The sequence below is a fragment of the Mobula hypostoma genome, chromosome 8 (assembly GCF_963921235.1).
Source record: "Mobula hypostoma chromosome 8, sMobHyp1.1, whole genome shotgun sequence".
Taxonomy (NCBI): Eukaryota; Metazoa; Chordata; class Chondrichthyes; order Myliobatiformes; family Myliobatidae; genus Mobula; species Mobula hypostoma.
Window position 1 is genome coordinate 59564504 of NC_086104.1, and position 20096 is coordinate 59584599.

General features: G+C 40.6%; 1 protein-coding gene across 6 annotated transcripts in view; it reads left to right on the forward strand.

Annotated features, from left to right (window-relative positions):
* The window catches only part of LOC134350565 (serine/threonine-protein kinase VRK1-like), a 102161-nt gene that overhangs the window by 19875 nt on the left and 62190 nt on the right, over positions 1–20096 (forward strand). For all 6 annotated transcript variants that reach the window (XM_063055934.1, XM_063055932.1, XM_063055930.1 and 3 more), the window contains 5 exons: positions 7263–7332; positions 7682–7769; positions 7855–7963; positions 12014–12106; positions 19705–19837. In XM_063055934.1, the coding sequence (XP_062912004.1) occupies positions 7263–7332; positions 7682–7769; positions 7855–7963; positions 12014–12106; positions 19705–19837 (493 nt within the window). The remainder of the gene's footprint in view (positions 1–7262; positions 7333–7681; positions 7770–7854; positions 7964–12013; positions 12107–19704; positions 19838–20096) is intronic.

The window sequence follows — 20096 nt, forward strand, 5'->3', positions numbered from 1 at the left end:
CAGCTTCTGCAGATTATTTTGTGTTTATTGTTATCTTTCCTGTAGGTAGGTGATCAGAACTGCACACAAGACTCAGATTTTATTTTCACATTCAGATTTTTTGAAGTATGTAGTGAAATGGGTCATTTAGACCAGAAGGCACAGGATCAGGCATTTGGCACATCAAGTCTGCTTTGCCACTTCTTCATGGCCGATCAGTTTCTCTATGAACCCCACTCTCCTGCCTTTCACATCCTGACTGATCAAGAACCTATCACCTTCCACTATAAATAAACACAGTGACCTAGCCTGCTCGGCCACCTGTGTCAATGAATTCCACAGATTCACCACTGTCTAGCTAAAAAAGTTCCTTCCCATCTCCATCCTAAATGGACCTTTTTTTTAAGGCTGTACACTCTGGTCCTAGACTCCACCAGCATAGGAAATATCCTCTCCACATCCATTCTATCTCAACCTTTCAACATTCAATATGTTACAATGAGATCCCCCTCATTCTTCTAAATTCTTGCAAGTACAGGCCCAGAGTCGACAATCGCTCCTGATATAATAACCCTTTCATTCCTGGAATCATTCTCGTGAACCTCCTCTGAAGCCTCTCCAATGTCAGCACATCCTTTCTTAAATGAAGGGCCCAAAACTGTTCACAATACTGCAAGTGGGGCCTCACCAGTGCATAATACAGCCTCAGCATTACATCTTTGTTCTTATGTTCAAGTCCTCTTGAACTGAATGCTAGCATTGCATTTGCTTTCCTCACCATTGACTCAGCCTGCAAGTTAACCTTTAGGAAATCCTGTACAAGGACTCACAAGTTTTTTTGCTCCTTGGATTTTTGAGTTCTCTCCCCATTTAGAAAATAGTGTAAGCTTTTATTCCTGCTCCCTTTTTTCCCATCCTTTCCCTCTGCCAATCAGCCAATGCTCTATCCATGCACTTCCTAACACAGTATTCCATCTGCCGCTTCTTTGCACATTCTCCTAATCTGTCTAAGTCCTTCTACAGCCTTTCTGTTTCCTCAATGCTACCAGCTCCTCCACCTGTCTTAGTGTTGTCCGCAAACGTGGCCACAAAAGCAATCAATTCTGTCATCCAAGTTGTTGTCTTACAACATAAAAAGACGTGATCTCAAAACCAACCCCTGCAGAACACCAATCATCTGCAGCCAATCAGAAAATACTTCCTTTATTCCATCCTTTGCCTTTGCCAATCAGACAATACTCTTTCCATTCTAGTATATTTCCTGTAATACCATCGGCTGTTATCTTGTTAAGCAGCCTCGCACTTGACACCTTGTCAAAGACCTGAAAATCCTAGTGCACAATATCCACCAATTCTCCTTTGTCTTACCCGCTTGTTATTTCCTCAAAGAATTCTAACAGGTTCAGCAGGCAAAATTTTCCCTTTAGAGAATAACCATTCTGGAAAGATTACTACTAATGCTTTCAAACTCTCTTCAGCGACCTCTTTCAGAACCTGGTGGTGTAGTTTGTTTGGTTGAAGCAACTTATCTACCTTCAGACCTTTCAGTTTCCCAAAAGCACCTTTTCCCTAGTAATAGCAACTGCACTCACTTCTGCCCCACCCCCCCACAGGGAAGGCTGATACAAAGGACTTATTTAGTTCGTTTGCCATTTTCTTGTCCCCTATTACGACCTCTCCAGTGTCATTTTACGGCGGTCTAATTTTCGCTCTTGCCTCTCTTTTGCTCCTTTCTCATGTCTCTGTAATTTCCTTTGCTAATACATCTGACTTTAGCTTCGCCCTCTCAAATTGCAGGGTGAATAATATCCTAATATGATCACTGTTTCTTAAGAGTTCCTTTACCTGAAGCTGTTTAATCATATCTGGGTCATTACACAACACCCAATCCAGAATAGCTGATCCCCTGCTGGGCTCAACCACAAGCCGCTCTAAAAAGCCCTCTCATAAGCTTTCTATGAATTTCCTCTCTTGGGATCCAGCACATAACATTACCCTTTTTACATACCTTTTCTATCTCCCATTGTAATTTGTAGCCTCCATCTTGACTACTGTTTGGAGGCCTGTGTATACTGTAACTCCCATCGGAGTCTTTTTACCCTGTGCAGTTTCTTAATTCTACCTACAAGGATTCTACATCTTCCAATCCTATGTCACCTCTTTCTAAGGATTTGATTTCATTTTTTACCAACAGAACCACATCACCTCCTCTACCAATGCAATGTGTATCCTTGGTTGTTAAGCTCCTAGCCATAATCTTCTTTCAGCCACAACTCAGTGATGCTCACAATGTCATAATTGCCAATCTCTAACTGTGCTTCAACATCATCTATCTTATTCCGTGCACTGCATGCATTCAAATATAAAACCTTCAGTCCTATATGGATAACCCTTTTTGCAATTTGTCCCCTTTTACATGGCAACTCATCACTGTGACTGCAATTTTGCCTTATCATCTGTCTGTCTTCCCTGACAGCCTCAATACTCACTGCTTCTGCTTGTAAACCAACAGCATTATCGCTGGTTCCCATCCCTGCCAAATTAGTTTAAACCCACCACCCATGTGGGCACATGGCCAAGTGGTTAAGGCGTTCGTCTAGTGATCTCAAGGTCGCTAGTTCGAGCCTTAGTTGTGGCAGCGTGTTTATGTCCTTGAGCAAGGCACTTAATCACACATTGCTCTAGTGTCTGTGTAAGGAGTGTCGCCCCACACAGACTTCCAATCTGCGCCTTGTAAGGCATGAAAATGCCCGACACAGGCCTCTCTTGGTCTGAGTCGACGTGACGTTCCCTCCCCTCCCACCCCGTTAACAACCATCCACCTAGGGATATGAGGGGGTGGGGGGAGCGATAGTCTGCAGGTGTCACCACATTTTTTCTCACCAACATCTTATACAATACTGTTATAATAATACTCTATAACATCCCAACTCTTGTACTCAGTACTCTGATCTATGAATGTCAATGAGCCAAACGCTCTCTTTATGAACATATCTACCAGTGATGTCTCTTTCAAGGAGTTATGAATCTGTACTCACAGATCCTTCTGTCCTATCACACTTCTCAGCACCCCACCATTCAATCTGTAAGTCCTGCCTTGATTTGTCCTCCCAAAGTGTAATACCTCACCTCTACATTAAATTCCATCTACCATTTCTCAACCTTCCTCGCTTTCCCCAATGCTCCTAGTCTTGGTTTCATCCACAAATTTGCTGATCTAGTTTATCACATTAACATCCAAATCATAGAGTCATTGAATTGTGGAGCACAGAAACAGATCCCTCAGTCCAACTGGTCCATGCTGATAAAGATTCTTATCTAAACTAGTTCCATTTGCCGGCACTTCGTCCATATCCCTCTAAATCTTTTCTGTCCATGTACCTTTTAAATAATGGTAATCAAGTACTTGTGGTTCTCACCTAGTTGAATTTTGTTGTTTACAATCCTTCTAACAATTTCATTTAAAAAAAGAATCCCTTCCTCTGTTTTTATGACCTTGTTTTTCTATATTAAATAGCACATAGTTTTGTTTTGTTTGCAATGCGTTCTCTTCAAATCTCTACATATTTACTAATTACTTGAATTTTTTTTATTTCAGTGAGCAGATCCTAAGTTCAGATTTTTAATTGTTAATCATGAAACAATATTATTAACAATTTGGTGAAGGGATCAAATGTCAAATTGCATATTTGCTGATGATATTAAACCAGTTTAGATTTCAAGTAGGGAAGAGGGCATCCAGAGTTTAAAGGAATGCTAAGCGTATGAATATGTTAGATGGAATGTTAAGTGGGAAATGCAAGGTCATCTACTTTGGTGCACAAAATAGAAAACCTTTTTTTTAAATGTGCGATATTGGGTAATGTTGACAATTAAAGTATCTCAGTGGTTTGCAGTTAAATTATAGAAAACATACAGATGTATAGTTTTGGTAAGCAATTTGGAAGGTCTTACATGTTAGCCTTCATTAGGAGAGGATTTGAATACGGAAGATGATGACAGTTGTATAGGGGCTTCATGAGATCATACAGTTGCAAGAAAAAGTTTGTGAACCCTTTGCAATTACCTGGTTTTCTGCATTAATTACTCATAACATGCGGTCTGATATCCACCTAAGTCACAATAATAGACAAACACAATCTGCTTAAATTAATGACATACAAACAATTGTACTTCTCATCAGTATGGAGTACACCATTTAAACAATCACAGTCTAGGTTCAAAAAAGTCTCAGAAATTCTGGGGTAATGCCTTCTACAAAAGTTATTTGGAATCAGGTGTTCCAGTCAGTGAGGTGAGACTGGAGCAGTGGGTTGCAGAGGTCCCCTGCTCTATAAAAAAAGACACACAACATCAGGCTACTGATAGAGCCTGCTGTTCTGAAGGAGAATTTGTTTATGTGCACCATGCCTCAAACCACCTTTCAGAGGACCTTAGAAGAAGAATTGTAGAGATGCATAAAGCTGGAAAGGGCTACAAAAGTATTTCTACAGATCTGAGTGTTCATCAATCCACAGGAAGAGAAGTTGTCTACAAATGGAAGAAACTCAATACTGTTATTAGTCTCCCTAGGAGTGGTGTCCTGCAAAGATCTCACCAACAGCACAACATACAATGCTGAAGGAGGTGAAAAAGAACCCAAGGGTAACAGCAAAAGACCTGCAGAAATCTCTAGAAATTACTGGAGTCTCTATTCATGTGTCCACTATAAGAAAAACACTGAACAAGAATGGTGTTCATGGAAAGACACAACAGAGGAAACCACTGCCCTCCAAAAGAAGCAGTGTTGCTTGTCTCAAGTTTGCGGAAGACCACCTGGATATTCCACAACGTCAATGTTCTCTGGACAGATGAGACAAAAGTTGGACTTTTAGGCAGAAATGCACACTGCTGTGTTTGGAGAAAAAAGGGCACTGCACACCCACACCAAAACCTCAACCCAGCTATGAAGCATGGTGGAAAGAGCATTGTGGTTTGGGGCTGCTTTGTTGCTTCAGGGCCTGGACAGCTTGCAGTCGTTGAGGGAAGAATGAATTCCAAATTGTATCAAGACATTTTACGGAAGAACATTTTACAGGTCTGGGTAGCATAGTAGAGGTTGGATGATGCAACAAGATAATGATCCGAAACAGGAGTAAATAAGCAACAAAGTGATTAAAAAAGGAGAAAATTTGTGTTTTGGAGTGGCCAAGTCAGAGTCCAGACCTTAACTCAATTGAGATGCTTTGGCATGACCTAAAGAGGGCTGTTCATGCAAGGTTTCCCAGAAATATTGACGAACTGAAACAGTTCTGTATGGAGGAATGGTCTAAAATTCCTCCTCGCTGTTGTGCATGTCTGATCAGCAGCTATAAGAAGCATTTAGTGGAGGTTATTTCCACTAAAGGAGGTTCTACCAGTTATTAAATACAAAGATTCACATACTTTTTCCAGCCTGAACTGTAAATGATTAAGCGATGTGTTCAATAACGACATGAAAATTTGAATTGTTTGTGTGCTATTAGTTTCAGCAGATTGTATTTGTCTATTATTGTGACTTAGATGAAGATCAGACCACATTTTATGAGTAAATAATGTAGAAAACCAGGTAAATGCGGAGAGTTCACAAACTTTTTCTTGCAGCTGACACATGGAACATTGTTTTAGTTTTAGCTGCAGTATCTTACCAATAAAAAGGATGCACTTGCCATCGAAGTACAGCTAAGGTTCACTAGGTTGTTTCCAAGGATGGATGCTTTGTTATGTGAAGAAAGAAACTGGGTCTGTGTTCTCTAGGGTTTCGAGGAATGAAATATCTCATTGAAGCTAACAAAATTATAATGGGGGTTAGGATGCTTGGTGCTGGGAGGATGGTTCTGTCGGATGTGAATTCTTGGTTTCAGGATCTCTTGGATGAGAAGCCTGGTCTCAGGAGGGGTGATTCTCCTGGATGAGAAGTCCGTAATCGGGAGTCCTAATCTTAGAATATGGGATAGCCTGATTAGGACTGAGATGAGGATAACTTTTTTCACGCAGAGAGTAGCGTATCTTCTGAATTTTCTACCCTGGTGGAGTGTGATGTATACTTTATCCCATAAAAATGCCCACTTACAGCCTTTCATTATGAGAGAGCCTTTGTGCTTGCCTTAGATATATTCAGATTCAAAAAAAAATTATTTGACTGAATTCACACACAACCTCCATCATTCAAAGAACATCAGCTTGTTCAAAATACTGTTGGCGTTATTGCATCCTGAATCCATGCATGATTTTCTGTTATCTACTTTCTCCCAGATGTGCATTTGTTCCTGGTCTCCTAAAACTAAGGAATTAAAATTCTCATCCTTCTGTTTGATGCTCCCCATGGCTTTGCACTTCCAGTCCTTCAGCATCATGTGGATTCCTCATTTTCTTGGCCTTTGTGATACCTCCTTTATTCACTCTTGCTGTCATGTGAACTTCACACTTACACATACACTTTCTTTCGTATACTTTCCTCTCAAACACCCCATCAAGATTCATTTCTTCCACCAAGTTTCCATTATGCTGCACAAAATAACCTGCTTTAATGCCATCAGTATTTTCTCTGTAAAACTCTTGGAGATGTTGATCTGGTTTAGATGCACTTTATACATGCACATTATTCTTTACTTTTAAAGACTTATCTCATTTCCAGATCTTGAATTTACTTACCTACCAGCTCATTTGGCTGGGGATTGTAGAACATAGCCATGATGGCAGGTATAGTATTCAAGTGAGAATATAATAAGGAGGAAGGTTTTGGAGTTGCCCTTCCCCTATCCCTTCTCCGTCTTCCTCCCCTGAGTAAAGATTCAGTAGATCGGGGGAGTGGTACAGGCACTGTATGTGGGCTGAGATTGGGCTGTCCACTTGAGATCTCTTGGACATGCATGATGGGCCATGGCTAGATCTGTGTGTGATGATATTTCCCCAGTGTGATGCATAGGTGATTAATTTCCTTTAGTGAATCCAGACAACAGGAGCAACAGACTACCCAGCCAGCCTGTTACCCACAGAAATGCATTTTCCAGTCGGAGGCATTGGAGTGTTCATGGATTTGGGAAGTGTGACTGGTTACAATTCACCTAACTCAGGGTGGATTTGGATTTGGGAGTTGCTTTTCTCTGTGGCTCAGAATTACTCGATGTTTACTGAGGCATAGGAATGGCCAGTCAACAAGTGGTTCCTAGCTCATGTGCAAGGGATGGAACAGCTTTATATTTGATCCTAATTCTACTTTCCCAAATGTGTGCCTTAATAAAAGAAGTAATTCTTGTTTTCAGGAGTACCAGGAAAATGGACCCCTGTTCTCAGAGCTGAAATTTTATCAGAGGGCAGCTAAACCTGAACACAGTAGGTACCTGTGAAAATAGAGCGTGCTAATTACACATTGTATTTATGAGCTGCTGCTTGTATGAATGAGAAGAAATTTAAATACAGCGTTATGTCCTTGTACATAGTAATTATATTTTTTAAATCAGTCCCACAGTATGTTCAGGACTAATTCCATGTATCATCATCATCATCTTCATTCTGTAGCCGATGAATGAGGAAAATAATTGCTGAACATAATTGCGGTGCTACTACAAAGATAACCAGATTTAGTAGGACACAGCTAAGGAATAGGCTAATTTTGCTTGTCTTCGTCAAAAGAAAATGCAAGTATTTTAATGGAGGGTTTTGTTTGTGCTTTGCTTTTTAGTAAAGGCATGGATGAAAAGCCATAAACTGAGTTTCTTGGGGATTCCTGCTTACTGGGGATCAGGCTTGACAAAGCACAATGGGAAGAGGTGAGGAGGCTCTGTCTCTCATGTCATTCTGTCCTGAAGTAAATGTTTCTTTCAGGTATGACATCTTTCTTTTTCTTTCTCACAGCTATAGATTCATGGTAATTGACAGACTTGGTGTCGATTTGCAAAAGTTGCTGGAAGCGAGGGAGAACCGGTTGGATAAAACTTCTGCTTTGAAAATAGGCTGTCAGCTGGTAAGCAACGGATATAAGTAATATTCTTGTCACATATTCACTGACAGGAGGCTAGAATTACACCAGGTTTGAGCCTTTTTGTTTACTATTGTGAACAAACTGACATCCTAGTTCCAAATCAGCCAATAAATAGCATCAGAGGCAAAAGCAGGCATGGGGTATTGCTACTGTATAACACAATAGGCAAACTTCTTTGTATTTCTGTAGTTAAGTTGGTGTTGTTGATTCCCCACAATATTACAACAATTTGTATCTGTTAAAAATACCTATGGAACCAGGGGGTGTAAATGAGAACTCGTTGGTTTTCACCAGAGAGAAAGATCTGGAGACAGGAGATTTAATGGAGGGGTACACTGATATTCTGTATCAGGAAAGAAGAAGTTTTAGATATTTTGGCACACATTAGGCAGGATAAGTCTCCAGGGCCTGATGGGTTTTATCCTGGAATGCCATGGGAATCAAGGATGGAGATTTCTGGGTCTCTGGAGATTTGTTAACCACTGGAGGAAAGCTAATGTCCTTGGTTAAAATGGGCGATAGGGATCATCTTGGAAATTGTGGGCTGGGAGCATTTCAGCATTGGTTGGGACGTTGCTGGAGAAGGTGCTGACAGACAGGATTTATGTAGGATTGTAAAGGCAGGAACTGATTAGGAGGAGTCTGTGTTTTGAGTAGGAGAGGTCATGTGTTGCAAATCTGATAGAGTTTTTGAGGAGGTAATAAATAAACTGATGAAGGTAGTGTGGTAGACGTGCATTTCTGGTCACCCCCATTACAGGAAGGATGTGGAGGCTTTATAGAGGGTATAAAAGAGGTTAGTCATGGTGCTGTCTGATGAGAAGAGGTTGGACAAAGTGGATTGTTTTTTTTCCTGGAGTGTTGGAGGCTGAAAAGAGATTTATAAAACTATGAAAGTTATGTACAGGAGAAATAGAGTATTTTCCCCAGGGTGGAAATGTCAAATACTGGAGGGCATAACTTTAAGGTGAGAGGGGGAAAGTTTAAAGGAGAAGCTGACTGTGTGGTGATGGGATGGTAGTGGGAGCAGATATGATAATGATATTCAGACAGATACAGGAACAGGCAGGAGTTGCAGTGGTATGGATCAAATGAAGGAAAATATGTTCAGTTTAGTTTGGCATAATGGCCAGCAGAGGCACGTTGGACTAAAGGGCCTTTTACAAAGGTCCTGTATTGTAGGCTGTTCCAGAAGGCATAGCTAAGGAAAGAATGGTGCCCATGAGGAGATAACAGGGATAATTAGAGAAGATCTGAGGGAGTCATTTTAGTTACCCAGAGTGCAGTGAGTACCTGCAGTACACTGCTGGACAGAATGGTGGAACCTAAGTTGCTGACAGAAGTGTGGGTTTAGTACGCACCTATACAGTGTGGATGTGGTAAACTAAATGAGTGGCTTTCCTGTTGTAAGTCTATGACTCTCAGGTGATCAGAGGTGTGTTGCAAACGGATTCCAAATTGGCTTGGTGATAGGAGAGGAAGGTAGGAGTGGATAGGTGTTTTTTTTCTACCTAAAAGTTTATAACAAGCAGTGTGCTGCAGAGATCAGTGCTGGGAAGTTGTGTGATGTTAACACGTAGAAATAATTTGGAAGAGAGAGTAGGTGGTATGATTAGTAAGTTTGCAGACAACGCAAAAAGTGGTGAATTCACAGGTGGCAAAGAATATTGTTTAATGCTCCAGCGAGTCACAGATCAGCTGAAAAGTTAAGTGGATGGGGAACAGTTAGAATTGAATCTAGAGAAATGTGCAGTAATGCACTTAGGGAAGTCAAATTTTTATAGGACATACAGAGTAAATGATGGAGACCTTAGCAGTGTTAATGTACAGAGAGACGTTGGAATGCAAGTCCATTTTTCTTTGAAAGTGGAGACATGCTGTAGATGGAAAGGAGATTAGAGAAGGTATTTGGTATTTTTGCTGTGGTTAGCCAAGTCATGGAGTATAAGAATTGGGACATGATGTTGTGTCTGTACAATTAGATTGTATTTGGAATATTGTGTACAGCTCTGGTTGCCACACTACAGGAAAGATGTCTTGACAACTGAGAGAGTGCAGAAGAGATGCACCAAGATGTTACCTGAAATGGAAGGTTGCAGATTTAAGGGGAGATTGGATATGCTGTTCTTTTTTTTTAAACTGAAATGCAGAAGTTTGAGGGGTGAATTTAGAGGGATTTATCAAATTATGAGAGGAATAGATTGAGTAGATTCTGAGAGTAGGGGAGTTTAGAACTAGAGAACACAGATTGAGAAGAGTGAAATTTAAAAGAGATTGAGAGGTGTTTTTTTTCTTTTTAAATCTTTTTATTATTATTGAAAATCAACAACAAAAAAAATACATTGAAGTAGTGGAGATGACATATCAATATGTACAGTAAGAGTTAAACTATCAACCAAGTTAAACAATATATCAGTAATAATAAAAACAGCAAACTGTTAATGCTTTTTTTTGGAAAAAAGAAAGAAGGAAAAAGAACCCCTGCTAACTGAAACAAAAAAAACCTCTAACAAAAAAAACAAAAAAAAATATTTTGAGCACAAACCCGGAGCTATACGCCATACAAGCTTCCATAAAAGAAAGACATTAATCTGCCAACCAAATCCATTTACCCAAGAATCAGACGGGGACCATCTTAATTAACTCAAATCAAATAATAGTAGCAGGCAAAAGAGCCCCACCTTTTCTCAAAGTCAAATCGAGGATCAGAAATTCGACTTCTAATTTTCTCCAAACTAAGACATAACATCATCTGAGAAAACCATTGGATCAAAGTGGGAGCAGAGGCATCTTTCCATTTTAATAAAGTAGCCCTTCTGGCCAATGGTGTGACAAATGTAATTACATATTGGTCTGATATAGAAGCACCATGGAATATATTGAGGAATTATACCGAACAAAACTGTCAATTTATTAGGTTTTTATACCGAACAAAACTGTCAATTTATTAGGTTGTAAATTAATTTTTAAAGCTTTAGAAATTGTAGAAAAAATAGATTTCCAAAACTGTTTCAATACAGAACACGACCAAAACATATGTGTCAATGTAGCTGTCTCAGTTTTACATCTATCACACTGACTATTAACATTAGGAAATATTTTAGACAGTCTGTCCTTTGTCAAATAATAACGATGTACAATTTTAAATTGAATTAGAGAGTGACTGGCACAAATCAAAGAAGAGTTAACCAACTTCAAAATTCGCAACCAATCCTCTGTTATCAAGGTCATGTTAAGCTCTCTTTCCCAATCTTGCTTAAAGTTTTTCATACAGAAAGTTGTGGTTATTTGGAAAGAGGTGGTAGAGGCAGATGCAATTACAAATTTTAAAAACTATTTCTACAGGTACTTGGATATGAAAGACAGAGGGACACAGGCATTGTGGTTGGCGTCAATGAGGGGGCAGATGGGGCCTGTTTCTGTGTTTGTACAATGCTATGACTTCATATTCACATTAGGTAGCACTGGTGCTGTTCACCATTTCTAAAAATTGGCTTTGAATTTCTGAGGGAGACAAGCATCCACTTAGTGTTTTCAAATCTTGAAACCAAGATCAAACTTCTGATTCACTGTTTTCCAAAAAAGGGAGGAGATATTTATATGCAGACATTGCATGAGAGAGCTTGTACCTGTAGAAGTTTAGTGATGCAGTCAGTGATAATGAAAATTTGGAAATTCAGTTGCTGTTGGTCTTTGCAGGATGAAGGGGAAGGAAGATTAAATGGCTTTTTTTTTGTAGCTATCTTTGTTTTTTTTGTTTTAGACATGACTAATACAATGCCATAATACTGAACTGGTAACTGTTTAACCTTGGAATAGACTGTGTTTCTGTTAACTGGAATTTTCCAATGGTCTCCAATTAAGATTTCAATCTTTGATTAGTGGAGGGTTTATGGGAAATAGAGTATCTCTGTGCTGTTACTGTTTAAAAGTAATGTAACATTATCATGTGTAAGAAATTATTTTGACCCCAGTACTTTGCGGACTGACATTCACTTTTTCAATTTATACATGTGCATAACGTAAGAGCAGCTTGATATTTTGGAGTTTATTCATGAGCACGAATATATCCATGGTGATATCAAGTCAGCAAACCTGCTTCTGGGATTCGAAAATCACAAAGAGGTATCGTACATTTGCCTTTTCTGATAACAAGTAACTGTGTCCTTATGTAATGAATGAGTAAGAGGAGAGAAAGGGTGCAGCTGTAAAATTTGACTTGCATGTTAAAGCTGATTTAGGCATCGCAACTATTTTTTCCACTTCATGTTAGATTCGTGTAGCAATAATCCAGATTAATAAATGCAAATCAAATTGTCTCGTCATTTCGTGAATTGTAACATACTTACACAAATGGCACTAATTGCTGAATGAAAGGTGTAGAATGGAAGGTAAATGCCAAGGTGTGAATGTGAAGAATATTGCCTGAAGGAACAAGTCCTAGTGAGATGTCAACTGCCAACCACTTTCACAATGCAACATTTTTCCTAAGTGGCTGTGCCAGAAAGCTGAAAAGATTGCAGTTTAATTCATGTTGATTTAAATTGTTTTAGAACTATAACGATTGTTTGGAAGTGTTCCTGTACAGTTCTTAAACACTTGTGTTTTGCATTCTGCTGTCTATTCTTTTAAACAAGCTTAAAATCACTTTTTTTAAAAAAATTGGGTTAACACACCTTTAGATAGACCACATTTAGGTCCTCATTCACAACATCACTGAATAGTAAATACTTTGCATATCTTAGCCACACACACAAAAGACTGGAGGAACTCAGCAGGCCAGGCAGCATCTAAGGTGGGAGGGGGGAGTACGGTCGACGTTTGGGGCCAAGACCCTTTGGCATGACTGGAGAAAAAAAGATAAGTGGATTTAAATGGTGTGGGGGGAGGGGCGGAGGGGTGAGAGAAACACAAGGCGATAGCTGAAACCAGGAGGGGGAGGGTTGAAGTGAAGAGCTGAGAAGTTGATTGGTGAAAGAGATACAGGGCTGGAGAAGGGGGGAGTCTGATAGGAGGGGACAGAAGGCCATGCAAAAAAGGAGAGAGGAGCACCAGAGGGAGGCGATGGGCTGGCAAGTAGATAAAGTGAGAGGGGATGGGCAGGGAAAGATGTGCTTGGTGGTGGGATCTCATTGGAGTTGGTGGAAGTTCAAGAGAATTATGTGCATATATTTCGTTTTGAAGTGGCAGTGAGAAAATGGGTCCTTATTGATGTGTCGGAATTTTCTTTAATATTGTGTTTGCATTGTGACTTAGGTCCCAGTGGGGAACATTCAAAGAGCTATTTGCCAATACTAACAAACAGCACTTTTTCAAAAAATAGGCAAGAAGAGGCTTTATCATTTACCATTCTGGGCATCGTCTATTACTGGGTGAAGGTGTGTTAGTTTAGTGACTCTTTCAGGATCAAACCAAGCATGAATTTCTTAGCCTTGGTTACACCATGAAAGGCATTTGGGGATAATTTAGTTTTATTTTGTCCATCAATATCGGGAGCCACATTTCTAAGTTCATTCAGATTGAATCATATAGACTCTATATGACAGAATCTGTAATAGAGTGGTATTTTGGCAAGTTTTGGTTTATTATAGTCATATGTACCAGGATACAATGTGAAGCTCATCTTTCAAACTTTTACATAAACGATCAAATCATTACACAGTGCATTGAAGTAGAACTAGGTAAAACAATAAGAATGCAGAATAAAGTGTAAAAGCCAGCAATAAAGTGCAGTGCAGGTAAACAGTAAAGTGCAAGGTTATAATGAGATAGATTATGAGGTCAAGAGTCCACTGTATAATACAAGAGATTCGTTCAATAGGGAATCTGTAGATGTGTTCCTCTACTCTGTTGCCTTTGCCCTTGGTGGCAGAGTTTATGGGTTTTCAAGTGCAGTGGACTAGGCCGATTGAGTAATTGCCGTACATTTTGTAGATGGTGCACACAGCAGCCACTATGCACAGGACATTGTTGGGTAAGAAGCCAGTTAAGTGGGTTTCTATGTCCTAGATGAGCTTGAGTTTTTTTGAGAGTAGTTGTTACTGAGCTGATTCAGGCAAGTGGATAGTATTCCATCCCACTTTATCGTGTTGGAGATGGTGGAAAGGGCTTTGAGTTTCAGCAGAAGAGTCACTGCAAGCTTTGCAGGCACGGTAGTTATATGGCTGTTTTGGTCAATTTTCTAGTTAATGCTTACTCCCAGAATATTGATGGTTGACAACTTAGTAACAGTAATGCCAGGGTAGATGGCTAGATGGTCTCTAATTGAAAAGGACCATTGTCTGGAAGTTCTATGGCACAAATGTTATTTGCTGTTTCAGTCCCATGTCCGCATGTTATTGAGATCTTGCTTCATGCAGGTATGGGTTGTTTGTATGAGAAGATGTGCATGAAATTGAACTTTGTAAACTCATCAGCAAATATCTCTACTTTTGCCTTTATAATGGGAGACTAGTCAACACTGAAGGATTTGAGGTTGGTTGGGCTTGGGACTCTACCCTGAGTTGATTTCTGTGGGCTGGGATGATTTACATTCAACAACCACAATCAACTTCCTTGTTGTGCTGGGGTGTTTTGCTCATGAATACTATTGACCTGTTTTACCACTGCATACAGACGTGGGCATCCTTGGCTTCAAAGTTTATCAGCTTGAACTCATTTGTGGAATTCAGGTCAATACCTGGACCAAGGCTGTGATAGGTCTAGAGGTGAGTGGTCCTATCAGAAACTAAACTGGGCATTGGTGAGTAGATTGTTGGGAAGTTGACCTATGACAGCCTTCTGTCTTATCCACAATAATGCCAACCTTTGTGTCACCTGCAAACTTACTAACACACCCTTCCATTTCCTCATCCAAGTCATTATTAAAATTCACAAAGAGGAAGAGTCCCAGAACAAATCCTTTTAGACCACTGGTCACCAGCCTCCTAGCAGCACACCAGTAATCACCAAACTCCAGGTGGAGTACACTCCATCTACTGCCAGCCTTTGCCTTCTGTGGGCAGACCAGTTCAGAATCTATGCAGCCAGGTTTCCCTGGATCACAAGCCTCCTGACTTTTTGAGCCTTGGGAACCTTGTTGAGCACCTTCCTAAAATCCATCTACACCACGTCCATTGCTCTATGGTCATCGGTTTGTTTTGTCACTTCCTTGACAAAATGCCTTCCCTCACCTCCCATAATAACCTCGGATATATCCTGTCCAGGCTGGGGACTTATTTATCTTAATGCTTTTCAAAGGTTCCAACGCATCCACTTTCCTTGCATCAACATGTTTCAGCATATTAGCCCGTTCTATGCAGACCTCACATTTGTCAAGGTCCCTCTGAAGCAAAGTACACATTACCACCTCTCCTGCTCCTCCAACTCCAGGCACGTTTTCTCTTTTATCCCTGATTGGTCTGACGCACACTGTAGTCTAGAGGTACATGCGGAATATGTTGAGGTTTTGCTCAGGTGTAACCTGTCCTTTTTGTACAGGTCTTACACTTCTTGATAAACTTGGAAACTTGGCTCTGTTTGGAAAATCAGAAGTAACAAGCCTGGGTGTTATCCTTGATTCGGATTTGCATTTTAAATTATAGAAATTTGAGGTACATAAAGAAAGTGACCAGAGCAGCAAAGAAATACTGCATAGGTATGTCGTTTCTGTCATGTAATGATGTTGAAAATCTAATTCACACCCTTATATCGAATAGACTAGATTACTAGTCTAGATGAGAGAACATATCTCTCCCATCCTAGCTACTGTGCATTAGCTTCCTGTATCTTTTAAAAACTGATTTTAAAGTTCTCTTACTTGTTTTTAAAGCTCTTAATGGTCTGGGACCAAAGTACATCACAGACTCGTTTTCATATTATAATTCCACTCAGTCCCTCAGGTCTTCTTCTGACAGTCTCTTAAATTTAAACAATTTCCCTCAAAAGATAATTGACAGGTCAGCTTTTTTGGACTATGTTCCTAAACTGTGATATTCCATACCAGTAAATATAAGGGATACATTCTCAGTTGACATTGTTAAAACAGCAGCTCAAAGCTTATTTATGTAACCTTGCTTTTACCTAACATCTTTTTGTCTTTAATTTTCATATTTATCTTTATTTTTTAATTTATATGTTGTGCTTTATTCTATTGTAAAGCACTTTGAACTACATTCACAACACGCTGGAGGAACTCAGCAGGTCAGGCAGCATCCATGGAAACGACCAGTCAACGTTTCGGGCCGGAACCCTACGTCAGGACTGAAGGGGGAAGGGGCAGAAGCCCTATAAAGAAGGCAGGAGAGGGTGGGAGGGTGGGAAGGAGAAGGCTGGAAGGTTCCAGGTGAAAAACCAGTAAGGGGAAAGATAAAGGGGTGGGGGAGGGGAAGCAGGGAGGGGATAGGCAGGAAAGGTGAAGAAGGAATAGGGGGAAACACAATGGGTAGTAGAAGGAGGCGGAACCATGAGGGAGGTGATAGGCAGCTGGGGGAAGGGAGGGAGAGGGAATTACCGGAAGTTGGAGAACTCCATGTTCATACCAAGGGACTGGAGACTACCTAGACGGTATATGAGGTTTTGCTCCTCCAACCCGAGTTTAGCCTCATTATGACAGTAAAGGAGGCCATGTATGGACATATCCAAATGGGAATGGGAAGCAGAGTTGAAGTGGGTGGCTACCGGGAGTCCTTCCAGGTGAGGCAACACTTCACTTGTGAGTCTGTTGGGGTCATCTATTGCATCCGGTGCTCCCGGTGCGGCCTTACTGGTTTTTCACCAGCCTTCTCCTTCCCACCATCCCCCCCCCACCTTCTTTATAGGGCCTCTGCCCCTTCCCTCTTCAGTCCTGACGAAGGGTTCTGGCCCGAAACGTTGACTGGCCGTTTTCCACGGCTGCCCTACCTGCTGAGTTCCTCCAGCGTGTTGTGAGTGTTGCTTTGACCCCAGCATCTGCAGAGTATTTTGTGTTTACTTTGAACTACATTGTCTAAAAAAAGTGTTCTATAAATAAGTTATTAGGGTCATAGATGTGTACAGCACAGAAACAGGCCCTTTGGCCTTATCTAGTCCATGCCAAACCATGTAAACTGCCTACTCCCATTGACCTACACTGGGACGATAGCCCTCCATGCCCCTACTATACATGTACCTATCCAAACTTCTGTTGGACGTTGAAAAAGAGCTTGCAGACACTACTTGTCCTAGCAGCTCATTCTACACTTTCACAACCCTTGGAGTGAAGAAATTTCCCCTCATATTCCTCTTAAAATTTTCACCTTTCACCCTTAGCACATGATGGCTAGTTAGCGTCCCACCCAACCTCAATGGAAAAAGCCCACTTGCATTTACCCTATCTATACCTTTCATAGTTTTGTATACCTCTATGAAGTCTCTTCACAATCTTCTACATTCCAAGGAATTAAGTCCCAACCTATTCAACTTTCCTTATAACTCAGGTCCTCCAGACCCGGCAACATCCTTGTAAATTTTCTGTGCACTCTTAACAATCTTGTTTACATCCTTCCTGTAGATAGATGACCAAAACTGCTCACAGTACTCCAAATTAAGCCTCACCAACGTCTTGTACAACTTCAATATAACAACCCATCTCCTGTACTCAGTACCTTGATTTATGAAGGCCAAGGTACCAAAAGCTTTCTTTACAACCCTATCTACCTGTGACTCTATCTAAAATGAATTATGGACCTGTATTCCTAGATCCCTTGGTTCTACCACGCTCCTCAGTGCCCGACCATTCATTGTGTAAGACCTACCCTGGTTGGTCCTACAGAAATACAACACCTTGCACTTGTCTGCATTATTATTATACCTTCTTCAGAAGTGATCCCAATGATCCACAAGTCTGAGACCCTGTACCCTGCACCAATTCTTCAGCCAACATTCAGCTGCCATATCATCCTATTCTTGCCGTCACTAGCACTTGGCACAGGCAGTAATCCAGCAATTAATACTCTTGAAGTCCTGCTTTACAGCTTCCTAACTAGCTCCCTATATTCTCTCTTTAGGACCTCGTCCCTTTGCCTAGCTATATCTTTGGTCCCAATATGAACTACAACTTGTGACTGCTCACCCTCTCTTAGAATGCTGTGGACCCAATCTGAGATATCCCTAACCCTAGCAACTGGGAGGCAACATACCAACTGGGAGTCTCTTAATGTCCACAGAAACTCCACAGATCCAGAGGCCTGGTCATGGCAGCTTTCACCTGGTAGGCCATCCCCAAAATGGTATCCAAAACTTGTCACTGAGAGGCGTGGCTACTGGCAGCCTATTCCCTTTACCCCTTTCCCTTTCCCTCTCCTGACAGTGAGAGTAATTTAATGGGTGAGATTAAACTGATTGTCTGATATTTAGCTGGATTGAATTTTTTCCACCTTTCATGAACAAGATGTATCCGAGTGATTTTTTTTCCACATTATGGAAAAGATGCATGTGTTGTAACTAGCTAGAATAGCTTGGGCTGGGGTACATCTAATTACCACGGTGTTGTGATACTGGTCGGTTCCCTACCCTTTGCTGTATCCAGTGCTATCAGCTGTTTCTTGATATCAGTTGGAAGGAATTGAATTTGCTGAAGAATGGCTACTGTTTTGGTGGTGATCCCAGTTCGAAGTTTAAATGAATCTTCTGTTTGCACTTAATGAACCTTGTTGAATGCTTCAGACTTTTCTTTAGTGTTTGCATGCTGTGTCCCGTTATTTCTAAAGACGGGCATGTGTTCGAGCCTCATCCTCTGGTCTGATGGCCCATTCCTGATGAAACGTGGTGAATTGTAAAGATTTAATCTGATCCATTGGCTATGGGATCACTTACCTTTTATCGAATGATGTTTTTGCTTTTCTAGCACACAGGTAGTGATTTTTCATTTCACTTGAAACTCATTATTTTTAGGTTTGCTTCGTGTTGTTCTCTTCTGCAATCCCTATTGAACCACACTTGATTGAAATGCTTAGGAAAGGGAATTAGTGGATTATAAGATTATCTATTTTGCTGGTTTACCTTTTTGCTGTTAATGGTTCACAGAATCTCATGAATGATGAGTTCTGAGCTGTCAGATCTGTTCTGAGTGTATCCTTTTTAGAACCTTTATGTTGTTACGCAATACCATGGGGGATGTCCTCATTGTTAAGAAAAGATTTTGTCTCCTTGGTGACTGTGTGGTAGTCACTTCTACTAATGCCTGTCATGGACAGATGTATCCCCCAAAGGTACTTTGGTGAAATGAAGTAGGTTCAATCCTTGTGTTGATTAACTCGCTATATGCCCAGACTGTCTTTGGTAGATATGCCCTTTAGCTTGGCCTTTGAAATCCCCCACCTGGAATGACATCCGGTGTCCTTGGTAACTAGTATTCCAGGTGTCATTCAACATGGAGCAACAGAATTCAGTTGGATAACCAAACTAGTTGTGTTATGCATTTGATGCAGGCAGTGTTCAATCCCCAGATATTTACTTTTCTAAAGCTCAGGATCCCACATGCTGCTTTAACTACTTTCTCAACTTTCCCTGGCACTTTCAACTAACTTTGCACTTACGCTCCTGAGCTGAAATGATGGACGATGCATGATTCACACCCACAATTCATTCCTTGATAAGTTTCTCACTTTATGTAACACTGAAAAGCTGTCTTCAAGGTCTGATTCCGATTTCTAATGTGAAATGCCACTATCTTCTGTTCAGGAAAATAGCAGCTTTTTTCATTGAAATGCTTTTAAATGTTTCAGGTCTATCTGGCAGATTATGGTCTTGCCTTCAGGTACCGTCCCAATGGAGCTCACAAATGCTATAAAGAGGACCGCAAGAAAGGTCACAATGGAACAATTGAATTTACTAGCATCGATGCTCACAAAGGTGTAGGTAAGGACATCGTCCATTCAGTCAACAAACTGTGAGTGGTGTTGAATCTGTGTTTGTGGAAAACTGTATTTTACATGTCTTGTTACCTGACATTTAAATCCAGTCAGGTTTACTTCCATGGATGTGCTGTAGTGTGGGTTCACAAAGCTCAGAGATGACCCTGCTAGATACGGTATCATCTATAAAACACTCTACTGTGTTTTTCAAATTTTGTAGCCCGGTAATAATATTGTAAGTAATGACATTATCATTTTTGATG